Source organism: Moschus berezovskii, chromosome X (genome assembly GCF_049115385.1).
Source record: "Moschus berezovskii isolate FMDL1 chromosome X, NW_MosBer_1.0, whole genome shotgun sequence".
Lineage (NCBI taxonomy): Eukaryota > Metazoa > Chordata > Mammalia > Artiodactyla > Moschidae > Moschus > Moschus berezovskii.
The window spans coordinates 142,828,138-142,854,231 of record NC_142488.1 but is presented as its reverse complement, the minus strand read 5'-3'; the positions used below and the strand labels follow the sequence as shown (position 1 = coordinate 142,854,231).

The following is a 26,094-nucleotide window of genomic DNA, read 5'->3' as shown; positions in this document are numbered from 1 at the left end:
TCTCATATAACTGAGAACACACATTTCTGAGTATAGAGACAAGACTGCTTAGACAAAGCTACAAATTTAGGATTTTAACAATTACAGCTTCTCACAATCCTCACAGATGCCTCCCTAGTGTATACATGGAGAATGACAAAGTGTTGACATTGAGGATGACCGTCAATAGCCTAAAGTGCTCCAAAGAGATTCTAACACATGCCTGAGAACTCGGCCAAAACCCAAGTTCATTACAGCTCTAGACTTGCCTAGTTTATCAAAAGTTAACTTTAATTTGATTTTTTTTCAGGATTTTTCTTTATGTGTACCATTTTTAAGGTCTTTTTTGAATTCGTTTGGTTTTTGGCCATGAGGCATATGAGATCCCAGCTCCCCGACTACGGATCAAACCCACACCCTCTGCATTGGAAGGTGAAGTCTCAACCTCTGGACCACCAGGGAAGCCCCCTTCATTTGATTTTAAGGAAATCAACTTTTCAGATATGTTTTATGATTAAAACTACTTTCTACCTTAGTGAACTCATTTCGTGATCTAGGCAAAGTTTAATGAATTTAAATCCACATGTTGACAGGTCATGACAACAACATTCATGTGAAACACTGCACTCTGTATGTAAGGTAGAACCATGTCATGAAACACACTCACCTTGTTGGCCACTGCATTGACATTGGGTCTTGCGTCATAGATCGTGAGTTTGTTAACTTGTCTGTTTGTCTCCCTGATGACGTCGAGATATCTCTCATCCTCTTTATTTCGTTTACCACTCATACCGACAAGAGGCTGACTGCAACGCACAATGACGGTCTTGTTTTCAGGATGGATCCATGACAGCACCTACGGTTGGTTCAGAAATTTTAAGCTATCAAGAAAACAACTAAATCTCAATTAAAACCATAAAAAAAGAGAGCCCTAACAATCATGATGAAGTGAAACTGATTTTGCCAAAATAGGATGTTTCTTCACCTCTGATTTCCCTGTGTGCCCAGAAACACATGTTTAACCGTTACGACGATTCAGAGCCAATGAGAACAACTAATTGCTTGACTAGTCTTTTCTCAATTTGCACCACATCTAAAAATGTTAAATGCTAACCTAAAAATAGTTACATCACTTGAAATAGAAAGCTTCAGACATTTTATTTTAGTCTTTCAACTTGCACCGGATTTGTCATCACCCAGAAACAGCTTCAGTAAAAGGTGAGAGGTAAAGGAAACCAGCCCTGGTCCTGTCTCTATAATCTCAACTCATGCCTGCAAGTCATTTTCCCAATAGTCTCGATTCTAGAATCTAACACAGAAAACCCAAAGGAAGCAAACAGAACCTCAGGACAGCCATAGAGCTGCCAGGGTCTCCATAACAAAGCTTGGACACCTGCCTCCTGGGAGAGCTCTTTGAGCTTTTTCTCAGAATCAACCTTCTCTAATTTTACACACAAGCCCAGCACACTTTGCTACCTGGTCTCTCAGCTCATAGCACCTAAGAAATAAGATCTGTAAAAGGAAGCTAACAATGTAACCCAGCCAAAGCTACAGAATTGTCCACTTTCAATGACTGAATAGTTTTGCAGGTGAACTCTATCTCAATAAAGCTGTTAAAAGAAAATAAAAAAAAAAAAACAGGAGCTGGGAGGTAAGCATGGTGGGTGAAAGCATGAGCTCTGGGACAGGCACACCTCTTGCGGTGGCTCTGACCTGGGTACTGAGCACACGGCCTCTTGTCACTTTCTTTCCCTCTTTCATCAAATATGGAGTCACGTGATGGTGTGGCACTGTTGGGAGGACAAATGGAGAATGCATAGACCCAGCACAGGGTATGAAAACCCATGAAAATCAGGCACAAGAACCCCAGAAGCAGAAGTGTTTGAGCTCACTTAATACAAAGCCAAGCACGCTGTCATCTTTGAAGTCACCTCCCCACTCTGGCAAATTACAAGCATTGATGTCCATAAAAATTGCAGTGTATAATAATATAACAGATTAATGAGAGGAGATTATATGGTAATATGAATGAACACTCATTCAACTGAGTTTCTACACCTGCCAGGGCCCAGTCAAAATACCACTGTGGCCTTGACTAAGAGTCCAAAGGATCAGGACTGCGATCCTGGGTACAAGCTCTATTTTTTACTCTACAGTGTGGAGGTGAGACCTGCCCGCCCACCTCCCATGGCTTGGCCTCCAAGAGAGAAAAGATGTGAGATCACTTCTATGTACCTATATATTTTTAATTTAATTTTTTCAGGTTTACTGAGATACACTTGACCTACAACAATAGGTAAATTTAAGGTGTACAATATGTTGATTTGATACAAGATCACTTTTATTTTTTCTGGCCACACTAGATGGCCTGTGAGATCCTAGTTCTTCACCCAGGGATCAAACCTGGGCCCTCAGCAGTGGAAATACAGAGTCCTAAAGATTGCCGGGAGAAATATCAATAACCTCAGATATGCAGCGGAAAAGGCAATGGCAAGCCACTCCAGTACTCTCGCCTAGAAAATCCAATGGATGGAGGAGCCTGGTAGGCTGCAGTCCGTGGGGTCACTAAGGGTCAGACACGACTGAGCGACTTTACTTTCACTTTTCACTTTCACACATTGGAGAAGGAAATGGCAACCCACTCCAGTGTTCTTGCCTGGAGAATCCCAGGGAAGGGGGAGCCTGGTGGGCTTCCGTCTATGGGGTCACACAGAGTCGGCCACAACTGAAGTGACTTAGCAGCAGCAGCAGTAGCGGCAGATATGCAGATGACACCACCCTTATGGCAGAAAGTGAAGAGGAACTCAAAAGCCTCTTGATGAAAGTGAAAGAGGAGAGTGAAAAGGTTGGCTTGAAGCTCAACATTCAGAAAACGAAGATCATGGCATCTGGTCCCATCACTTCATGAGAAATAGATGGGGAAACAGTAGAAACAGTGTCAGACTTTATTTTTTGGGGCTCCAAAATCACTGCAGATGCTGATTGCAGTCATGAAATTAAAAGACGCTTACTCCTTGGAAGGACCATTATGACCCACCTAGATAGCATATTAAAAAGCAGAGACATTACTTTGCCTACAAAGGTCCGTCTAGTCAAGGCTATGGTTTTTCCCGTGGTCATGTATGGATGTGAGAGTTGGACTGTGAAGAGAGCTGATCGCCGAAGAATTGATGCTTTTGAACTGTGGCGCTGGAGAAGACTCTTGAGAGTCCCTTGGACTGCAAGGAGATCCAACCAGTCCATTCTAAAGGAGATCAATCCTGGGTGTTCATTGGAAGGACTGATGCTAAAGCTGAAACTCCAATACTTTGGCCACCTCATATGACGAGTTGACTCACTGGAAAAGACTCTGATGCTGGGAGGGATTGGGGGCGGGAGGAGAAGGGGACGACAGAGAATGAGGTGGCTGGATGGCATCACCAACTCGATGGACATGAGTTTGAGTGAACTCCGGGAGCTGGTGATGGACAGGAAGGCCTGGCATGCTGTGATTCATGGGGTCGCAAAGAGTCGGACATGACTGAGCGACTGAACTGAACTGAACTGAACTACTTGACCACCAGGGAATTCCCCAAACGAGATCACTTTTAAAAGAGCAAATTGCTGCATATACAAGACATTTATTATTTTATAAAGACTCTCATTCCCAGTGCTCTCTGCTCTTCTTCCCCACTTCTCTCTGCTTGGGAGATTGAAGACTGCACTCAGCAGGCCATGCTAAGAAATGTTATTCTTATGAGTTGTTTCACCTCTTACTTGCTTTTTCTTCTTCTTTTCTACCTTTATAAAAAGGATGCTTGCTATATAGCCGAATCAGGTACAAATAATGTAAACTTCACAACGTCAACTACCATGAGTGTTTTAAAAGTATATGCTATTATATTAGGTTATTCTTATTGAAGTTAATATGTAGAAGCAATAAATAATTAATGATGTACACAAAGATTTAGCCACCAAAACACTGTAATAGCAAAAGGCTAGAAAGAAGCTAAATGTCTCACAACAGAAAACTAATTGACTCCATATAGTGGCACATGAGCAGAGAGTCAACAGTGTGGAAGGTTCTTTCCAAGATAAACGCTAGGTAGAAAAAGCAGATTGAGACAGAAACCACAGAATAATTTCTATTTTTTCTTCAAATAAAAATATGTATACATAGAAGAAAGTCTGGAATGACATATACCAAAAGTTAAGTGTGGTCCTCACTAGGTGGCAGTCTCCTAAATGTTTAACAGTATTTTTTAAATGTCTAAAAAAATAAATATATGTTCAGTTCAGTCGCTCAGTCGTGTGTGACTCTTTGCAACCCCATGAATCGCAGCACGCCAGGCCTCCCTGTCCATCACCAACTCCCGGAGTTCACTCAAACTCATGTCCATCAAGTCAGTGATGCCATCCAGGCACCTCATTCTCTGTCATCCCCTTCTCCTCCCGCCCCCAATCCTTCCCAGCATCAGAGTCTTTTCCAGTGAGTCAACTCGTTGCATGAGGTGGCCAAAGTATATATGTTACTTATATGTTAAAGAATTCAATAACATTAAAACCAACCTGTTGGAGAACAAAGGTTATATAAAGACGTGGATTATCTTATTATTCAGTGATATTTTATAACACTGGTGGTTAGGAGTTGTATTAGAAAGAGTACATCATCTATTATTAGATATTATTAAACACTGTAATCTGTAGAGAGGGGATGGACAGTTTAGCCTTAAGGTTTTTTACGAAAAATAAATGCAAATCGGTGCCCATCACAAGGTAAGGAGGATCAATAAAATGGCTAAGTAAAAAGCTAAGCATTCTATTTGCTCTACAGTGGGTTTCCATTCACTCAAAACTGTGGGAACTGCTGGATAAACATGGCAGCCTGAGCACAGTGGACTTGGCTCAGTTATTTCATTTCCTCTCCTGCCCCAATCACATGAAATTCACACACATGTACATGTGCACTCACACACACTTTTGACACAGTAGATGTTCAATAAATACTCACTGAATGAAGGAGTGAACAAAATGAACCCACACTATCCTAACCCTTTCTCCTGTGGGCAAGGCATGTCTTAGCAACACAGCTGGCCAGGTGTGGAATCTGTGGCTATGGCACAGAAAAGTATGTTTCAGAAGAGCAGAAGAGGAGCACACTGGTAACTCTGCTTCATTAGCACAGCATTCTAGCAAAATGAGCTAAAGACCACACTTCCAAGTATAATATATACCTCATGAAGATATGAACAGACACTCGCCCTTAGTGAACCAAGTGCATTTTAAGTTACAATTCATATTATGTTGATACTACACAAAAGTTTCACACAAATATTCTTTTAAGGACAAAAATGTCTAGACTTGGAAGTCAAAGGTAACAAAACATTAAAGTTTAATTTCCTCAACCTTTGTTTTTCAAAATCAAAACCAAAACAAAACAATATTCTTATTATGAGATGCCCTGAAAACTAACAGAGGGGAAAAATTCTCTAAATTTTTAGTCAATATGACTTACAGACACTTTAGTCAATGAGATTTATAGTGCAACTCATCCATAAATATTTAAGAACCAAAATACTACTTTATGAACTAGGTCCAATGATACTGTAATATACTGTTTGGGATAATCTGCACTTGTCTCAAGATTGCTAATGGTTTGAATGCAGCTTACAAGCGTGATGCAGATAGACGAATCCTCATAAAAGTGCTAAGTAAAAGCCTGTAGTTACAGGCTCCATAACACAGGGTATTTCTAGTGTTGTTTCTAACGTGTCAACTGACACTGACCAAGAGCCTCACATCTGTTAATCACTGTGCTACAAAGAAAGAAGCCACAGAGACCCTGTCCTCCCTTCTTCCTTTTCACCTGGTGTTACCTGTTCCCTCTCCTAGATAAAAACTACTTGAGTTCATGCTCTGTCCTTGACTGCAAGCTTCTGGGCGGCGGTGGGGGGGGGGCGGTGCCATCTTACTTCTTTCCCCAATTGGCCTGCTGCTTTATACTCAGAAGACATTTGATAATAACTTGTGGGACTGAAATTCCAAAAGAGTGTTTCTCTGAATTATTTGACTACCATTCTCATGGCACCCTTTATAAAAGACATGAAATGCAGTACTCACTGGAATTCGGTTTCGGGATCGAAAAGTTGCAACTCTCCTGAGATCTTCATCAGAGGCACGGTATGGAACCACCAAGAGAGCTGGGTAAGTGTCACACAGTTTGTAGCACTTATTAATAAAAGTGATTCTCCAATGGTGATTGGGCAAGCCCTGCAGGAGAAAAGGAAGTTCATGTCAACACGGAAGACTCCTCTCTGGGTCTGGCCATCACTGGGTCTCCTTTCTCCTTTCAAGCAGAAGGCAAACGTGCATCTGATGGCAGAGTGATAACACTCTACTGATTCCCAGTAAGGGAACCAGATCGGTAATCCAGACAACAGAACACAAGACAAAACACAGGTGGGCTCCAAATTTCTAAACTGTCATTGATAAACGCAAATTCTGTTCAACTTGAGATCTTCCTTCATTTCATGCCAAACTCTTCTCTACTACTTGTACAGAGAAACTCAAGCTTCCCCTCATCCCAACTCACGCACCTTAAAGAAAAGTACATTGTGTAATCTTCATGTGTGTCTAATTGAGGGTAGAAAAGCTATCAGGAAACTTCTACCCCCTACTCAAAACAGGGGGAATATTTCAACCTACTCCAAAGTAGAAAGAAGCTAAGCTTGTAAAGAAATTCACAATGTATGTCATTGTCAATGTATGGCAAAAACCACTACAATGTTGTAAAGTAATTAGCCTCCAATTAAAATAAATTAATTAATTAAAAAAAGAAATTCACAGAAGGGAAGTAAGGAAAACCCCTCTGGGGAGGCTCATTTTGCCAACTCCTAAGAGTTTTCAATCAAGTGGTTTGGGATGGGTGATTGCCCTATGGCTTGTGTGACAAATAGAGTCATCTGCATTTGAGGCAGCCTGCTAGTGTGACAGGGACACACGGAAAACATCTTCCATCCTACTGCTTACTCACAAAATTGGATCTAGTGTGGACAAGATGCAGAGGTGCTGGAATAACTCCCTCCCCACATTCACAAATACAGAAGTACACACACAAAAGTGAGCCATGTGGGTGCTTGTTTTGGGAACAGACATTGTACCTTGTCTTTAGGTCTGGCCCCATAGAGTGCAGACCAAGCAGATGAGTCTGATGTCAAGTCCAATTAGAGAGTTACAAGTCCCATCAGAAAGGTGTAAGAAAAAAAGATGGAATATAATGGCAGTCTAGAACAAAATACCTTCAATAGTTCATATATGCATGCAAGTTTAAAAACAGGAACTGTTTTGTTTCAAGCTAGAAGCTTTGACTTACAAAATAAGTCTTAATACTGTCAATAATACTCCAAAATTAAGGTGCAAATAGTTTAATACAGAACACTACAGAGGTCTCCGAAACATGCAAGATGTTTCAATGGTCCTTCTTCTGCCTCCATATATAACCCAGAAGAAAGGTTATTAATGAGAGGTACACACAGCCTTTGAAAATGAAATAGTCTAAAGCTAGCAACAGGGCATACTACTTCATATACGTGCTCCAGAGATAAATTCCAACACCTGCATTTCTGATCAAGACTAAACAGGGAACTCAGCCAAGAGGCCTGGTAGTGGAAGTGGTGGCTTAAAGGTTCTCAAGTCTAGTGTTTCGCGATTTGACTTAACACTCACTGGGCTTGATTTGATTCTCAAAGCTAATTCGACAAAACTTCCCAATTATTTTACAGGCTTTATAGAACAAGATTTAGGAAAAATCTCATCACAAAACTCCTAGCTGTCCCATGATTTGGTTATAGCAGAGGTCAAAGTGCAGCTCTTGTTCCATAACAGGCATGGGAATCTTCTTTAAAATGCCAGGAGACCTTCACCTCTGAACAGCAACAATACTCGAAGCCTCCTACTCTATTGTTGCAAATAAACATGCACGTAGGTAAAGTTTATTAAGAGAGCAGTTTAAAGGCAATTTTCATACACACTCATCAAAGCTTGCCTGGAAAAGTCATTCCAGTTCTAATTCATTTGAATCTCTAAGCCAAAATGAATATAACTTAAATCTAACTGCCAGTAATAGTTAAGCTCCCAAACACATAAATACATTGTGACATCAATTCCTGAGTAGTAAGATACAGAAGTTTGGCTTTTCTAGACTCTGAGTGTTTGATTCATTTCATGGACAACATATAATGGATGTTCTTCGTGTAGTGGGAAGAAAATGAACTTAGCCATGCAACCTTCAATGCAGGTTGAACATGGCCCTGTAAGAGCTTGTAGGCTTCACAGTACTAGACAGACAGAATAAGCCATGTTATACTACTGCTACGAAAAAAGTATTTAGCAAGGGTGTTACCGATTCTCAAAGAGCATGACCAAAGGCATATATCCTCAGCAGGCACATTTGAGATTCCTCGCATGGCACAGTATCTACTGACTTACCTGCCTTCTGTATTCTTCAACTGGATTATAAACGGTCCATCCATCCACGTTAAACTTTTCTTCATTCAAAAATGCAAATATTGGCTAGAAAAGGCAAAAAAACCAGAATGTCAACTTCGGTGTAAAGGAACTAATACTCTACTAATACCACAACCTAAGATTTTTATTTTATTTTTTACCAGATTTGCCTATGATGAAATAACAACCTAATATTTTTTTTTCTTAGTTTTTTTAAAAAATTATTTAGTTTTAATTGAAGGATAATTACTTTACGATATTGTGATGGTTTTTGTCATACATCAATATGAATTGCCCATTAAGCCAGAAATAACAGTGGCAAATTCAGACTAGATTTATGCTACCCTCTATCTTGATTAACTATTACTTTTGAGACCACAGTTTTCTATGACTACAAACATGACTTTTTCTTTTAGGTTTTTTTATAAATTAATTTATTTATTTTATTTGGAGGCTAATTACTTTACAATAAACATGACTTTTGGTGGCTTTTTTTAAAAGTGCTGTTGCACAAAAATCAGACTTCCAGACCCAAAAACGTCCATCAGTTTTAAGCAGTATTAGCAATCGATCAGGTAAAAGACACTTAAAAAAAAAGAAAAAGAAAATCCAGCAATGATTAGTAAACAGTGCCACTGTCTCAAAAGGGACCAGTGATGCATTAATCTCTTTAAAAAGAGACAGAACATCAGGAAAAATCTTAATTAATTTCTCTGTGAGTTCTGAATCAAAGCCCTGATCTCTGAAACGACACTCATCTCTGTGCTCATTCTCAAGGTGACATTAAGAAATTTCATGGCTTCAAATATCATCCATACCCTGGTGATTCCTAAATATCTATCACTCTGAAGCCCCACCGTGATCTTCAGACTTGGCCACACAAGTGACCGCACCACAGCTAGAGGACTGTGACGTTCACAACTCCCACCCAATCCTGCTCCTCCCAGTCTCCCCATTTCAGCAGATGCCAGCCCCATACTTTGCACCTTGGCTTATCCTTATCACTTCACTGCTAGCACCCTGGTTTAAGGCTCTACCGCTTCCACTTGGATTATTATAATAGCACCTCCTAACTAGTCCTCTGCTTTCATCTTTAAACCTAAAGTCAGAGTAGTAGTGGCACAACCTAAGTCAGCTCAAATCCTTCCCCTGCCCCCAAATCCTCCTGTGGGAGCTTTTCATCTCACTTTGGGTAAAAATGGAAGTACTTGCAATGGTCCCCACAGCCTTCGCCATCTGGCCACGTCTCCCACAATCTCTCTGCTCCTCCGCTTCGTCAGTCTGCTCCAGCCATGCTGGTTTTTACTGCTGCTCCCCAAGAGCACTAAGCACACACCAATCTCAGGGCCTTTGCACCTGCTGTTCCAGTTGTCTGGAATCCTTGCACTCATTGTTTCCTCCCTTACGTCTTTCACATCTCTGCTCAAATGTAACCGTAATCAATGAGCCTTTCTCTAACACCCTACAGAAAAACAACACTCCCCACCTCAACTGCACCCCTCATCCTCCTTCCCATTTTATTTCCACAACTTGTGACCATCTGACATGTATTTACTTGTTTGTTACTGCTGGACCCCTACTGTCCTCTAGACCATGGGCTCCGTGAAGGCAGACACTTGCTTTCTTCCCATCCTCAATCCCCAGTAACTGAACAGTATCTGGCCCACGTAAGTGGAATACATATTTCTTGATCAAATGAAGGTGGAGAGCTTTATACAGCCCCTGCACAAGCACTTTCTCTGGAGGCAGTTTTCCTCTAAGTCTCCTCCTTCCATCCATCAGCCTAAGGCCTCAGGTGCCCCTGACCCCAACGTTATAGAGAATTTCTGGAAAATCATCACTTAGCAGCATTGGTTTTCTGTATTTAAGTGGCAAGAGGTTTAAGGTGAAAGCGGATCAGGATCAGGATCTCCAAAAGATCTTCTTGAACGTTCCAAAGCATGTGGCCCCCTCAGCAGGTCTCAAATCTGCACCAGGCCCCAGTGCTGTCTATTAGCAATGACACTGATCTAGCTATGCGGTTACCGAGGCTTTAGGCTGATAGTGAATCCACAGCAATACCTGATTATTCAGTACCCTTGGGGAAAACAAGTGATTTCTGTCAACTGAAGTTTAACTCTAAGACAGAGGGACCTTTGGTGAGACGAGCACTAAAATGCGTAGCACACGTCTTTATCCATACACGGCATCTACAGAACATGCCCAAGCGTCCTTTTGGTGACATCTCTGAGCACCAGATACTGCACCTGTCAGGACCTGGCCTGGGTAAATACTCAAGACTGCTGAACCTCGTGCCAGTGGGATGCGTGTAGATGACGTGAGGCTGTACTGTCACTCGCTTTAGAAGAAAACCTAGAATCTGCTTTTCCTGGTTTTTAGTTATTTGCATCTTTCCCATAAAGCTTAAGCAAATATGGTGGCCGTTCAAGAAGAATAAAATTGCTCACTCAAAAAGGCCAGATAAAGCTTTCTCTCCAGAAAAAAATCATGTGTATTAATGCCAAGAGTGTCCTCTGACATGCCAGCAGCATTTTCAATGTAACTTACTACTTCTCAACCACTAAAAATAAACCAACTCTTTCTTTGCTTCAAATATCCTCTTGTATCTTATATTAAAATTACTGATAAGTGTAAGGTAAGTATACAAAATTGTTATCATCAGAAGATAACATTCTATAGCCCAAACTAAAACTATTTCCATAGCTCCTTTCATAAGTCATATAAGAGAACTGTCATTAATATGGGAATGATACAGTGTCCTCAGGGTAGCACAACCTATCAAGTGGCCTTTCTCACGAAACGGTTCTAGAATAACACGCCCCACTCTGAGTGTGTCTAGATATACAGGACGAGTCCATGACTGGCATCCTTGACTCAGGAAGCGTGCCTATGGGAACTCTGTGATGACACCTGATGCTAAGAGCCACACTTGGACCTCAAACATTTCAGGCAAGTTTATGAATCAAATAACAGCCAGATATTTCTTGTCATGAAATACAAAGCAATACATCTAACACTGAACTGGAGCTTAAAGTAGAAAAGAACAGATGTTCAAGCCAATATTTTAACTATCCAAATAAATTAGCTTACATTTACAAGAAAATACTTTTTTAAAGTATTACTTGCCAGTTTAAATAGGAAAATAGGATGTGAACACTGAGCTATCACTAACTCTTTGGCTCTACTGAAGTAAGCATTCTATAAGAAGCAACGCTGATATTTTCTAAAGTTGAATGTGCAGGAATTACTTCCCAGATATTTTAATTTCTACCTTTTTCCCCCCTTAAAGATTAAGATAAGAGAACAAAACAAGAGTTTAAAAACACGAGCTCTCAATAGAGTAACACAAAGGTGGATTATTACCAAAAAACTAAGACTGCTAAGCATTAAAGCAAGGACAACATCACCCATTCATCTTTACCTCATTATCAAAAAGTACAGAATTCCCTACTTGTGATTACTTGTTACAAGGCTAATTACAGCTCCTGCATGAAAATGCTGAAACCTAAAGTTAGCAGCTTACGTTTCTTGAGGATTTTAACCTGTCATTTATTTTCCCTTATAGACATGTAGTTTTTAAGGCTTTCAGTCTTTGAGAATTTGATTTGCAGGTTGCCATTTTCCACAATGATTCCTACCTACAGCCCTGGGTCAGCTGGGGACACTGTTTGGGAAACACGAGTCCCATGGAGGGAACCGCTTCTAGAGACTGTCCCTCGTGGGAGCGCACAGGGAGTCAGGTTCAAGGACTGGTGATGACGTGCCCTCAGTGACCCTGTCCCCGCACCCATCTTGCTTCCCAAGAAGGATTCAATCCCAGCTCAGGGAGTGGGCAGGGGTTCAGAGATGGGGTTAGGGTTTCCCCAATGTGCCAGGCACTGGCTGGGCCCCAGTTCACCCCGCTCAATTAAGACCCTCTGGGGGAGGGTGGTAATGCCCTGATCCTGAAGGGCCATGGATACACCAGAACACTAGGAATCTTCCTGAGGGCCCTGTGTGCCTAGCCTATTTGAGGGGCTGCTTGAAATTTTTCTTTTTTTAAGTGATTCTGAAATAATTCTAGATTGACAAAAAGTTGCAGAGAAAGGTATAGGGAAGGCCCATGTGCCCTTTACCCAGCCTTCCACACGTGAGCATCTTGTATAACCAGAGCCCAGTATCAAAGTTGGGTAATTGATATCAGAAAACAGACACTCTCAAGTGCTCACCCCTGGCTTCACGTGAGCATATCTTCCTTTATTTGGCTCTGTATGAATACTTGGGCATTTCACCAATTCAGATTCCTACTAGTCAAGAAATACCAGGCATGGAGACTTAAAAAAAAGCAATCTTGTGCATTTTTCCAGGATTAAAAATGGTACAATGTAACATTTGAAAAATGGTAAAGGTCAAAGTTGAGATGAAAATCTCCAATTTCACACTAGGGAAGACAACTCTGACAAAGAGAATGTAACTTGTCTGTTTAATTTAGCTCCATTTATTGCTGTCGTGTCTTGTGTGAGCAAAAATCTGAAATGACAGCAGATTTTAGCTTTCACTTAATTAGCCATCATTTTAAAGCGGCATTTATATAAACATGCACTGACTCACTTTAAACATCTAGATTGGATTTATTGTTATTGAGTAGATTCTATAAATACTGAATGATTCATGAGCTTCCTTCTTTGAGGAGGGAGAGCTGTGTCACTAAGTTAGGATTCCTAGATCTCATGAAGGGTCCTCACAGACAGCCAAAGCTTTGTCGTGCTGTCTCTCAGAACTGGATGTTTGAGTGTCAGATTTATAAAAATTAAATACCACTCAAGACGGAGACAGTTACAGAAGAAAACAGTTTTCACAGTATTCAAGGAAGTAAATCGATAAGCTCTGTAAGATGTAATAATGCTTTCAAATGATGTTGTTACCACACAAAGCATGGTCATCAGTGGACACGATTCACTGCATCTCTGAGACCCAGCTTTAAAAATTCAGGGAACCAGTCACTAACTTTTTCGGGATAGAATTTTGCAATGTTTGAACAAGAATCTAAGGCTTTTTTTCCTAATTTGATTTCAAAATTGAAGACACTAGCCTTTTTCAAAGTTTCCATCTACCACTGAAGGGTGCAGCAATGTAAAATTAGCTCAAAACAAGACCACTTCGTATAAGAACAATAATGCTTTCATTAAAGTTAGGAGGAAAAGTCTAAAATTTTAAGGAAAATGATAGGAGGTGCTGAAACTTGGCAAAGTTTATAATTCTAAGCAAAGGCTTCATGCTTGATACAGCTTTCAGCCTTTTACTATGACTTGACATAGAAAGAATCTGTACAACTGAATCAAAAGTAATTTCATCCAAAAGTCTGACAAAAGTCTCATAGCAACCTGTGCATGAATTACCATTGCTATTTCTGTTTGCATAAAGAATTCTCCTAGTTCTACCACTCTCCTTTTCTCTGGAGAAAATGGCTTTAATGTTGTTGAGTCACCCTTACCTTTGTTTATAAATGTACATAATCACTTATTCAGGAAAGGACTACAAAAAGTGCACTTGAAATGTCATTTCAATCATTTTAGAAAAAGAACATTCTTGACTATTTGTCAAAATCATAATCATTTAAGGCTGCCATTTCTCAGGGTTCATATGTGGCACCGCTTTTCACTGTAATTTTCTCTCCTGGTAATTTTGGCCACGTCACTGAAAACACCAATGATCAAATCCAGGTCTACCAAACAAACCTCTCCTCAGGCCAAAGGCTCAGTTCTGCGCAGCCACTGGCCTCCCGCATGCCCACACCTGTTGTCCCCCAGAGCCAGGGGGCAGCACAGCCCAAACGAGCTCATCTTCTGTTCTTCATTGTGTTCCTGTGTTGCCCGTCTTGACCGCTGGCCCCACCATCAACCTGTTGACCCAGGGTGGATTCATCCCCTCATAACTATCACTGGTTAATCAACAAATTCTACTGATCTGATCTTCTGGATCTTTCTCAAATCCACTCTCTACTGTCCCATTTTAAGGACTCATTATCACACACCAAGGGGCAAACGATTAGAAATGACGTCAATATCCATCAACAGAGGATTCAATGAAGTATGAGACAGTAAACAGAATATTAACAGAGTGAAGAAGCCCACTTGGTAGGCAGGATGTATTGGTAAATTTAGAAAGCAAGCTACGGAGGTGCATATGTAGCATGCTCCATTAGGGTCAAAGGAGGAAGGAATATAAATAATGAACTGCCTGCATAGGTTACTATCACTGGGTGGATAGCAATATGCTGAGAATGCTGGCTCAAGGGTGCTGGGAGGGAGATATTTATACTATTTTTACCGCTGTAGTTAGTTCACTCTACTATAAGAAGATACCACAGACTGCCTGGCTTAGAAGAACAAACTATCTCTAGAGGCTGAGAAGTCTGAGGCCAAGGAGCCAGCATGGACGAATTCTGTTGAGATCCACCTCCTGCTTTATAGAGGATGGCCTTCTTGCTGTACTGCACACAGTGGAGATGTGAAGTCTGGCCTCTTTTTAAAAGGGCACTAATCCCATCATGGGATACCACCCCCATGACCGCATCTAAAGCTAATCACCTCCCATTGCCCTGAGGGTTAGAGCTTCAACAGAAAATTTGCGGGGACACAAACATTCAGTCCTTTAATCTTTCCTTACTTTTCAACCATGCATACATTAGTCATTAAAAAAAAAATTCAACATACATGCTTGCTGAATCAAAGCCCTTTCTAAACAGAATATTCTTATAGGTCATTTGGTGGCTGCTAGCTCCTGTTCATTCATTCCACTGACATTATTAGATACATTTAAGAAACATTTACTTAGCAGACACTATCTCTTATGAACAAGGTATTAAGTAGATAAAAAGTGAGTAAGACACCGCTACTGTCTTTAAAGAGTTAGAAATCCTCTGAAGGAGAGAGATGAGGAGGGAGCAGCTACTGCTCATGTAAAGAGGAGCAGGTTAAGTGCCCTGAAAGGTACAGATAAAGTGCCATGGGATGCCAGGGAATACCAGGGTTACTTCTGGACAGATAGGCCTGGAGGGGTGCTAGTGGCATGGGAGATCACCTGGAAGGGTAAGATGACTTTGGACATGGTAACCGTGAGACCACAAAAAAGTCACAAATGGAAGAAAACACGAGGCCATCAGCAAACACCTCGGTCTGGCAGCCAGCCTGCAGGTGGGTAGAAAAACAGGAGACCACAGAGAGATGTGGCCGTATGGTGGACAGAAGAGAGGTTTGCATTTACACTGACAGGGAGGGGCAAGTGGCTGAAGTTTCAGAGGGTGAGATAGTCTGAGTTGCCTCCCAGGGGCAGCAACTTGACTGACAGCACGTGTAGAGTGGGCTGGATCAGAAACAGAAGTACAAAAATCAGCAAAAGCACCATCCCCACAGCTCAGAAAAGAAGAGATGGAAACCTGAACTAAGTCGGGCTGGGGACAAAGAACACTTGGATTTAGTAAATATTACAGAAAAGGGAAATCTCCCACTGACCTTGATTTTGGAGGAGGAGGAAGACAGGGAGAAGGAAATGACAGCAATAGAGAAACTCGCAGCTCAAAGGAAGCTTGAGAGGTAAATGAGAGATTAATTTTAAACAAAGGTTTAGGCATCAGCTGAAGTCATGGAGCAGCTAATGGGAAACACGAAGCCATGAAGGCAATGCTGGTCAACACAAGAACAAAAAAGACCTGGGATAGCCCAGAGCAGGATGGACTTTTCTAGAAAACCCATATTTAGATGCCAGAAGCAAGCCGAGGAACTAGAAAAGGAGGGCCAGGAGACTGAGAGCTCAGAAGCCACAGGAGAGGTGTCTGCCAGTGTGATGATCTAGATGCTCTAATTGATATTTCTGCTGAGAACATGTAAAACTGCTGGATAAAACAGAAATCCTTTTTAAAAGTGCACTCATGAGCCTACAAGGGAAGAAGAGACTCTCAGAAGCCCAAGCCAAACTGTGAATGGAATGCAGAGAACAAGGAGAGTGGGCACGACTGGTTTCCATGGCCTCTTAGGCTCCAGGAGATAAGATGTAATTCCCCGGGCTGGCCAAGATGGGTGTCAAACTGGAAACTTCCTTCAATAACACTGTACCCTTAGGGCAAGGACAAACAAGAAACAAGTGCCTGAGACTCAGAGGGAACTTACCTGTCTAGGTGACCTGTGCTGAGCAAGGGAGCCTACAGCACAGGACTGCCAAAACTCATATAACTTGCATGATCCCAAAAACATCCTGCTGAGAATTTAATCTGTGAGTGCTCCAGGCTGGGAGTGCCCACCAAACGCCTGGCAGAATAAAAAGTAAAACTGCCTTCAATCCTGGCCCTGGAGTCTTCCCACAGATAAAGGCCCAAGGAATGAGTCCACAAGTAATCATCACCTACAGCCCAAGAAAGTAGGCCCCACAAGCCAGGAGACCAGGCCTGGCTGAAAAGAGAGGTGGTGAATGAAGTGGAAGACCCAGCAGCCCTGACAAAAAGGGATTCTCTGTCAGTTCTAACTTGGGACATCTGGTGAATATTTTATAAACATCTATTGCAGCTAGTCAATTAAATTAAAAACAAAAAACCTTTGAATGACGGTGCAGTGGAAGAGGCCAAGGTCTTACAGACTACCAAGTAGGAAAACTTGTAGGGCCTGGAATCACTTTCAAAACAACAGTTTCGATGAACTTATTTATAGGGCAGCAATGGAGATGCAGACTTGTGGGCACAGTGGGGAGCAGAGAGGGAAGGACAACTGGAGAGAGTTGCATGGAAACACATACATTACCAATGTAAAATAGACAGCCAGTGGAATGTGCTGCATGACTCAGGAACTCAAACCAGGGCTCTGTGACAACCTAGAGGGATGGGATGTGGGAAGAGTGGGAGGGAGGTTCAAGACGGAGGGGATATATGTATACCTACGGCTGACTCATGTTGATGTATGGTGGAAACCAACACAGCATTTTTAAAAAATATTTTAAAATTTTAATTGGAGGCTAATTACAATATTGTAGTGGTTTTTGCCATACATTCACATGAATCAGCCACCGGTGTACATGTGTTCCCCATCCTGAACCCCCCTCCCACCTCCCTCCCCAGCCCATCCCTCAGGGTCATCCCAGTGCACCAGCCCTGAGCACCCTGTCTCATGCATTGAACCTGGACTGGCGATCTGTTTCACATATGATAATATACATGTTTCAATGCCATTCCCCCAAATCATCCCACCCTCGCCTTCTCCCACGGAGTCCAAAAGTCTGTTCTTTACATCTGTGTCTTTCTTGCTGTCTCGTATACAGGGTCATCGTTACCATCTTTCTAAATTTCATATATATGCGTTAGTATACTGTACTGGAGTTTTTCTTTCTGACTTACTTCGCTCTGTATAATAGGCTCCAGTTTCATCCACCTCATTAGAATTGATTCAAATGCATTATTTTTAATAGCTGAGTACTATTCCATTGTGTATATGTACCACAGCTTTCTTATCCATTCGTCTGCAGATGGACATCTAGGTTGCTTCCATGTCCTGGCTATTATAAACAGTGCTGCGATGAACATTGGAGTACATGTGTCTCTTCAATTCTGGTTTCCTCAGTGTGTATGCCCAGGAGTGCAATTGCTGGGTCGTATGGCAGCTCTATTTCCAGTTTTTTAAGGAATCTCCAGACTGTTCTCCATAGTGGTTGTACTAGTTTGCATTCCCACCAACAGTGTAAGAGGGTTCCCTTTTCTCCACACCCTCTCCAGCATTTATTGCATGTAGACTTTTTGATAGCAGGCATTCTGACCAGAGTGAGATGGTACCTCATTGTGGTTTTGATTTGCATTTCTCTGATTATGAGTGATGTTGAGTATCTTTTCATGTGTTTGTTAGCCATCTTTATGTCTTCTTTGGAGAAATGTCTGTTTAGTTCTTTGGCCCATTTTTGAGATTAATTCTTTGTCAGTTGCTTTGTTTTGCTATTATTTTCTCCCATTCTGAAGGCTGTCTTTTCATCTTACTTATAGTTTCCTTCGTTGTGCAAAAGCTTTTAAGTTTAATTAGGTCCCATTTGTTTATTTTTGCTTTTATTTCCATTACTCTGGGAGGTGGGTCATAGACAATCCTGCTATGATTTATGTCAGAGAGTGTTTTGCCTATGCTCTCCTCTAGGAGTTTTATAGTTTCTGGTCTTACATTTAGATCTTTAATCCATTTTGAGTTTATTTTTGTGTATGGTGTTAGAACGTGTTCTAGTTTCATTCTTTTCCAAGTGGTTGACCAGTTTTCCCAGCACCACTTGTTAAAGAGATTGTCTTTTCTCCATTGTACATTCTTGCCTCCTTTGTCAAAGATAGGGTGTCCATAGGTGCATGGATTTATCTCTGGACTTTCTATTTTGTTCCATTGATCTATGTTTCTGTCTTTGTGCCAGTACCATACTGTCTCAACACAGCATGTAAAGCAATTATCCTCTAATTAAAAATAAATTAATTAAAAGAAAACAACCCTCCCCCCCCAAAATATAATCCAACAGTTCCCCCAAGTTGCAAGGCAGGGAGTGGAAGGGAGGATGTAAGGACCAGTGGTGAGCACTGTGCTTCTGGACATGGAGGGCGGCACGGGGAAGGGGGAGGACAGTCCAGCTGGGACCACAGTCCCCAGACATGGGCACAGGGAGGATGGCTGGGCATGTCTCGAGACCAGGGGAGAGGGCAGCAGAGAGAGACAGAAAGAAGACAGAGGGCCAAGTCTTGCAGGAGGCAGGAAGGGAGGCGCTTTAAAAGCATGATTAGACCCTCTATGAGTCAAGTTTACTGTTTATTTAACCAAAAAAAAAAGTCCTGGTCAGAAAAAGAGATGGAGAACTAAGCCACCCTTGGGTCTCAGGCCGCATCCAGGCTGAGAGGCGAGTGCACATGTGTAGCTTCTCATTCAATTCCCGGGTGAAAATGAGCTTCTGCTTGTTGGCTATTAAATTTGTAATCAGCCTAGAAAGGAAGAGTCTGCTCCATTTCAGTCTGGTTTACAACCTCAAAGCACAGAAAAAGTACCCCAGGGTGTTCATTCTCGGTTCGTAGGGTCAAAAAAGAGGTGTATCCTCCCAGCCCCGTGTCGTATCCTCTATTGAATTATTTTGGTAGGCAAGCACGATGAGAAGTGCCATGAGAACACAAGGGGAAATGGCACTGCTCAGACCACATGGCAGGGCAGGCTGGGGTTCAGTGAAGCCAGGAAGAAAGACAGGGGCCCTGCTAGCTGCTCTCCACAGAAAAGGCCTCGGAACCCACAGCATCTCTCTTGGGGTCAGAGCCAGTGGATCTTCTCCCCTGGGCCCAGAAGATGGTCAAATTTACTAAAGCAAACACCAGAAGACTTTGTAAGTCTCTAACTTCCAATCAGCTCACAAAAGAACAAAAAGTAGGAAATATGGCGATACTGCAGAGCCGAATCCAGAAAGGGGGCAAGTGCAGAGACACAAACCTGAGTAAGCCATGTTACTCCGCAAGCAGAGTCACAGGTGGAAAGAACAGAAAACAACTTCTGAAGAGCTCTGTGTATTACCTAGCACTGCTGCCCACACATCCCATTTGTACTTAAGATGCTTTTTGGCTTTCATGCTCTCAAATAGAAGACTTTCAAGTAATCCTTTGGCAAGGTACAAGCCTCAGTTTGTTAATGAGACTACTAACTGTTACCTGTGGAGCATCTTTCTTTTAAAGCGCTTAAAGTGTCCCACATATGATCACAATGACTTTTTTCATATTCTTGGGAAGAATGGGTCAGAGTAATCATCCCTATTCTCTCTACCTGCTGGGAAACACAGGGCGCAAAGAACAGAAGCACTGACAGCTATTGGGCACTTACTGCATGCCAGGAGCTCTTGTAAGTACTTTTCATTTAATCCTCACAAAACACTTGTGGAGTGGAGACTGTTATTATCCCCATTGGAGATGAAAATGCTGAAGCACAGAAATATTACATGATTTTCAAAGTTGCGAATTAGGTAAGAGACTGAGTTGGATTCAGACACGGACCTCTGGATGCCTGGGCCCCATGCTGGCAACCACCCTGCAGAAGGGACCTGCGAATGACTCCTCCCACTGAGCCTCCCTGATCCGGGCCACTGGGAGCCTGGCAGCTGGGTCTCGGGCTCCATTTCTTCTAGCTCTACATTTCCCTCATGTGAATCTACAGACCATGAGTTTAATCATACACTCAAGCCCTTCATTTAAACAAATGTCAAGAAAATCCACACAGACCTAAAGATACATTTAAGCGACTGTATTAGTGCATGCTGCTGCTGCTACTGCTGCTAAGTCGCTTCAGTTGTGTCCGACTCTGTGCAACCCCATAGACAGCAGCCCACCAGGCTCCCCCATCCCTGGGATTCTCCAAGCAAGAACACTGGAGTGGGTTGCCATTTCCTTCTCCAATGCATGAAAGTGAAAAGTGAAAGTGAAGTCACTCAGTCGTGTCCGACTCTTAGCAACCCCATGGATTGCAGCCTACCAGGCTCCTCCACCCATGGGATTTTCCAGGCAAGAGTACTGGAGTGGGGTGCCACTGCCTTCTCCTGTATTAGTGCATAAATAAACTTAAAATGCAATTTATTCTACATATTCTATCATTATCAAATGTTCTAGACTATAAGTAACAGAGAGCCAAAGACTTTATGCCATAATCCAGACACACACAGATAACAGATAGAGATGCTCTTAATATTTTCATGACTCAATAACAGATTGGGATTCAGAGTTTAAAAAAGAAAAACTCCCATCTAAAATTTGTATTATCTCTGATGATTCCATCTGAGTAAAAAAATGAGCAAACAATAAAGGAAATCAATGAAAGAGGATCTTTAGCATTGAACATGCCACTCCAGCAATTAAACTATTTTTCTGTAGCAGTACCTGGCTCTGTTCATATGTACATCTCCCTTTAAAAAACAACCATGATATCAGAGGCATTGTCACATTTCTTATCATAAAAATGTATCATTTCCTTAGAACTAGTATTGACTTGCAATGTCGTGTGAGAAAATGGTATGATTTCTACTGTTTGAAAAGCAAAGCAAAAATAAAACAAGAAAATAAATGTTCCAGTTCAAATAGAAAGTGCAATCTTAACAATTTTCAAGTCTTAATGGATCGACCTAATATAGAACCAATCAAGGGAATGGTTTGGGATCCACTGTGTGTGGCTAAACGGCTCAAGGTCAATTCAAAGTTTCAGTCCCAACTGAACACACTGAGTGGTGAAAATACTAATGGGGAAGGACGCAAGAAAGCCAGGGCTGGTGTGGAAGAAAAATCTCACTCATATGCCGCCTGCCTCATGGCTCCATTTGGAACCCAGCTCTCTTGGCCTCCAGACACCATTGCACCGACACAACTGCAACCTTACTTCTGGCACCCAGTGACAATAACAATCACTGAGATAATCTGCAGCTGCTTTAACAGTTTCAGTGATATTAACAAAGTGCTATTTTTCAAGCAGGGGCCCTTTGTATTGTTCCATGCAATCAGGCTTAGATTACGCTTCCAGGAAATCCCTTTCTGGCACACTCTCGCATTCCCCACTGTAGCAGTTAGGAAACTTTTCTTCCCCTCCTGTCTCAGAGGAATAATTGTCCCTTCTCCTTTCCCAACCTGCCCTGCAAAATGGGCTTCATCCCATGCTCCCACCCCACCCCGTTTCCTGCTCAGAAAAGGAACCCTCTTCTCTCTTGCTTTCCCCTGCCCACTATCTTCATTCACCTTTTTCAGATTCTCAGGGAAACACGTCCTCCCTCCAGCTGACTGCTACCACTACTTTGTGTTTTGGAACACCCCTTGCTTTCTCTTTAAATCTCCATCAACTGGTTCCCATCCCCACCACTCAGACCACCTCCTGCGACTCAAAAAAGTTTAACCAGTGTATGCCTATACTGGATATTGGGGGGGGGGAGCTGGATGAGGAAAGAGTATCCCAGCCTCAAGCAGTCCACAGTTAGGGGGTCCAGTCCCCAAGGACCTCTTCCTGAGCGTCCTCCCCACCCCCACAACCTCGCACACCCATCACCACCTTCTCAGAGCTCACTCTGCCTTTGGCTTCCACAGACCCCAACCTGCAGGCTCTCCCCATCACCTCTCTCACCATCCTCATTCACTTTGCTGGCTTCTCTGGTACACACCAGAGCTCCTCAACCCAGGACCTTCAGGTGAGCTTCCCAGGGGCTCCAAGTCCCCTAAAATTTTCCATCCAGTTTTGTACCTAAGTGTGTCTGTCAGTGGAGAAGAAACCCTAACTTGTACCATGTTACCAAAGGAATCCATGACTCCAAACAGATGGAGCACCACGATTCCAGGTCTATACCTCTGGACTCTCTTCTGACAGGTGGGTCTGCAATTGCTGCTGGAAACTCTTGTCAGAAGGTACTAACTGGCCCTGTGAGCAAAACAGAATTCCCCATCCCTCCTTCCTCACCCCATCTCCCACCTGCTTCCCCAAATGAAATCCGTTTTTTACTTCCCTGCCCTGCTATCCCTCAGGCCACAGACCTCAGAAGGAAGGATGACTCAGCCTTCCTCCCAGTTCTCCAAGATCAAACTACCGCCCAACCATGTGGTCTCTGCCTGCACCACCAGCATCTTGCTTGGTCCTCCCTCCAACCCCACTCCTGGTTTCATTTCTTTCAAAACCTTCACTAAGTCTCCGCTCCTTCCCAAGGTACAAGCTCCTGGGTCAGCAGATCCCTCCACATGATGCGCCCAGCTCTTGTCCCTCCTCCCATGCTTTCTGGCGACCCTAATGAGCACTCTCCATGCTGCCAACTCACCCTCCCTAAAGCTGAGGGTCAGGATCTTGCCTCTGCCTAGAAAACCACCTTCTCCACCAACCTCGTCCACAGGAAATAACAACCATCCTCAAGGCCCAACCCAAATGACTATCAATTCCACGCAGGCTTTTCCAGCTGGACCTGTTCTCTTCTTCCTGGGAATCCCTAGCCGGCTTTCCCTGGCTGTCAACCAACCTGTATCAGAGCCATATGCGTTTGTCATATCACTTCTGTCACATCCCCAAATGTAACCAGGTCTCATTCATCCTACTACAATTTCTTGTCATCCACCTTCATGGCTCCCCAGACACAACCCAACACACTACCCTGAAATGAATTTGACTGATGAAATACCTGCACATATTGAATGGAATAGCAGGGGCTAATATTCAAAAAGCTATGTCAATAGCTGATCTGTTTTTATCTGTATTTTGTATTGTTTTGGTGAATAGTTTGGTTTTCTTTTTTAAGATGACTTTGAGTGGTTTAAAACTTAAGAGAATTTAATTTTCTACAACTTTGTATGAGCCATTCAGTTCCCATTTTTTCCTACAGGTTTTCACTTTATTGTCTTCCTAAACAAAAAGTCAGAGAAGGCAATGGCACCCCACTCCAGTAGTCTTGCCTGGAAAATCCCATGGATGGAGGAACCTGGTAGGGTGCAGTCCATGCGGTCACTAAGAGTCGGACACGACTGAGCGACTTCACTTCACTAAACAAAAAAGTAGGGATGCCTAGCACAGACACAAAAAATAAGGCAAAGCACCCCTCTGTGGACCACTCCAACGACAGCAACCCAGAATCCTATATCCTCTGATCCCACACCCACAACATCCAGAAATCCAGCCCAAGTGTCTCCATGGGATGAAATCTTCCTTCACTTTCCTCTAAACCTGTATTCACTAAAAAAAAGCCATCATTGTACATCTCCCATGCAGAAGTGATTATACTGAAGTTAGAGAGATAAAGGCTAATCCCGCCTTGATAAGCTCACAGAATAGGAGGGGGATGGGCAATTACTACATAATTATGACAGAAGACAGACTGAGGGAGGTAAGTGCTCCAGTAGCAGGACCTACAAAGTCCAAACAAGTGACAGGTGTGATGAACTCCCACTAGGGATTGCGCATGGTGTGGGAAAGGATTTAGGACTGAGCAAAACGGTGAGGGATGGGCTCTAAAGAGATGAGAGGACCTCAGGTAGACAGGACATCAGGTAGAGGGGACGGGGAAACCAAAGACTGAGTTGAGAAAGTTCTATGTATACCAGAGGGGCACAGGGCCATCCTGTGTGGTTGGAGTCTAGGGTATAAGCCATGGGAAGTCACTGAACATTTTTTGTGTGAAGAGTGGGACATAGAGTGACATGATCATACGGTACTTAAAAAAAAAGACAGCAGCACTGTGGAGGATAAGTTGGAAGGGAAGTGAGTTGGGAAGCACAGGTAGATGGGAAGAAATATTTGAGAGTTACTAATAAGCAAAACCTGGGCTTCTTCCTTCATGGCTCAGATGGTAAAGAACCCGCCTGAAAGGCAGGAGACACAGGTTCGATCCCTGAGTCAGGAAGATCCCCTGGAGAAGGGAATGGCTACCCAGTCCAGTATTCTTGTCTGGAGAATTCCATGGACAGAAGAGCCTGGCGGGCTACAGTCCATGGAGTTGCAAAGAGTTGGACACAACTGAGTGACTAACACACAATAAGCAGAACCTACAGGATTTGGAATTGATTCAGCTAGTACTCTTGCCTGGAAAATCCCATGGGCGGAGGAGCCTGGTAGGCTGCAGTCCATGGGGTCGCTAAGAGTCAGACACGACTGAGCGAGTTCTCTTTCACTTTTCACTTTCATGCATTGGAGAAGGAAATGGCAACCCACTCCAGTGTTCTTGCCTGGAGAATCCCAGGGACGGGGGAGCCTGGTGGGCTGCCATCTATGGGGTCGCAGAGAGTCAGACACGACTGAAGCAACTTAGCAGCAGCAGCAGGGAGGCAACACAGGGGAATGAGAAAGCTGACTTCATAAATAAAATACAAGGATGTAATGTACAGCATAGGGAATATAACCAATATTTATAATAATAAATTGGAGTATAATCGGTAAAAATACTAAATCACTATATTTTATACCTAAAACAAATATAACATTGTAAATCAACTGTACTTCAATACAATAAATAAGTTTTATGCCTGATTGGGGCAGGGCAGTTGACTTCAAATTCTTGAACCTGAGAAAATTAGGATCATCCAAATTGAGGGATATGTAGGCTGAAGAATAGGTCTGGTGAACTGCAAAGAGGTTAGGGAGATGGTGAGCTTGTGATCCTCACAGACTTCCAGAGGAAGATGTTGGCGAGGTTCATTTAGATTCACTCAAGGCCAATGTCAAGACTAGATTTAGAAATTACCCATATAGCGATGACAGCTTAAGCTATGGATTAAACAAAATCATCAAGGCAAAGTGAGTAACAAGACAAGAGGGTTGATAGGGAACCACCACCAAGATGTCTACACTTAAGGAAAACACAGAGGCAGTGGACACTAGGAAGGAACAGTCAAGATGGTACAGCAACACAGAAACCAAGACTCACAAAAAGAGAGTGGCCAAAATTACTGAATGCTTGGGGGAGATCGAAAACAATGAAGACTGAAGTGAGTCACTAGATTCAGCCAGACAGAGGTCTCAGTTCCAAGAAGGTCCCTTCAATAAAACTGGATACTAGAATGGTCTGGGGGAATGAATGAACCAGAGATGTGGAGAGACTACAATGTTCTTTCCAGAAGTTTGGACTGAAGTGAGAAATGGGATAGTAGTTTAGGGGAAAGCTGGTTCAATACTTTAA

At 42.6% G+C, this 26,094-nt stretch overlaps 1 protein-coding gene across 3 annotated transcripts in view; it reads right to left on the bottom strand.

Annotated features, from left to right (window-relative positions):
* Window positions 1–26,094, bottom strand: part of MTM1 (myotubularin 1) — a 92,048-nt gene that overhangs the window by 19,731 nt on the left and 46,223 nt on the right. For all 3 annotated transcript variants that reach the window (XM_055438489.2, XM_055438490.2, XM_055438492.2), the window contains exons 7-9: window positions 8,446–8,529; window positions 6,079–6,228; window positions 647–835 (exon numbers count right to left, since the gene is read on the bottom strand). In XM_055438489.2, coding sequence (XP_055294464.2) covers window positions 647–835; window positions 6,079–6,228; window positions 8,446–8,529 — 423 coding nt within the window. The remainder of the gene's footprint in view (window positions 1–646; window positions 836–6,078; window positions 6,229–8,445; window positions 8,530–26,094) is intronic.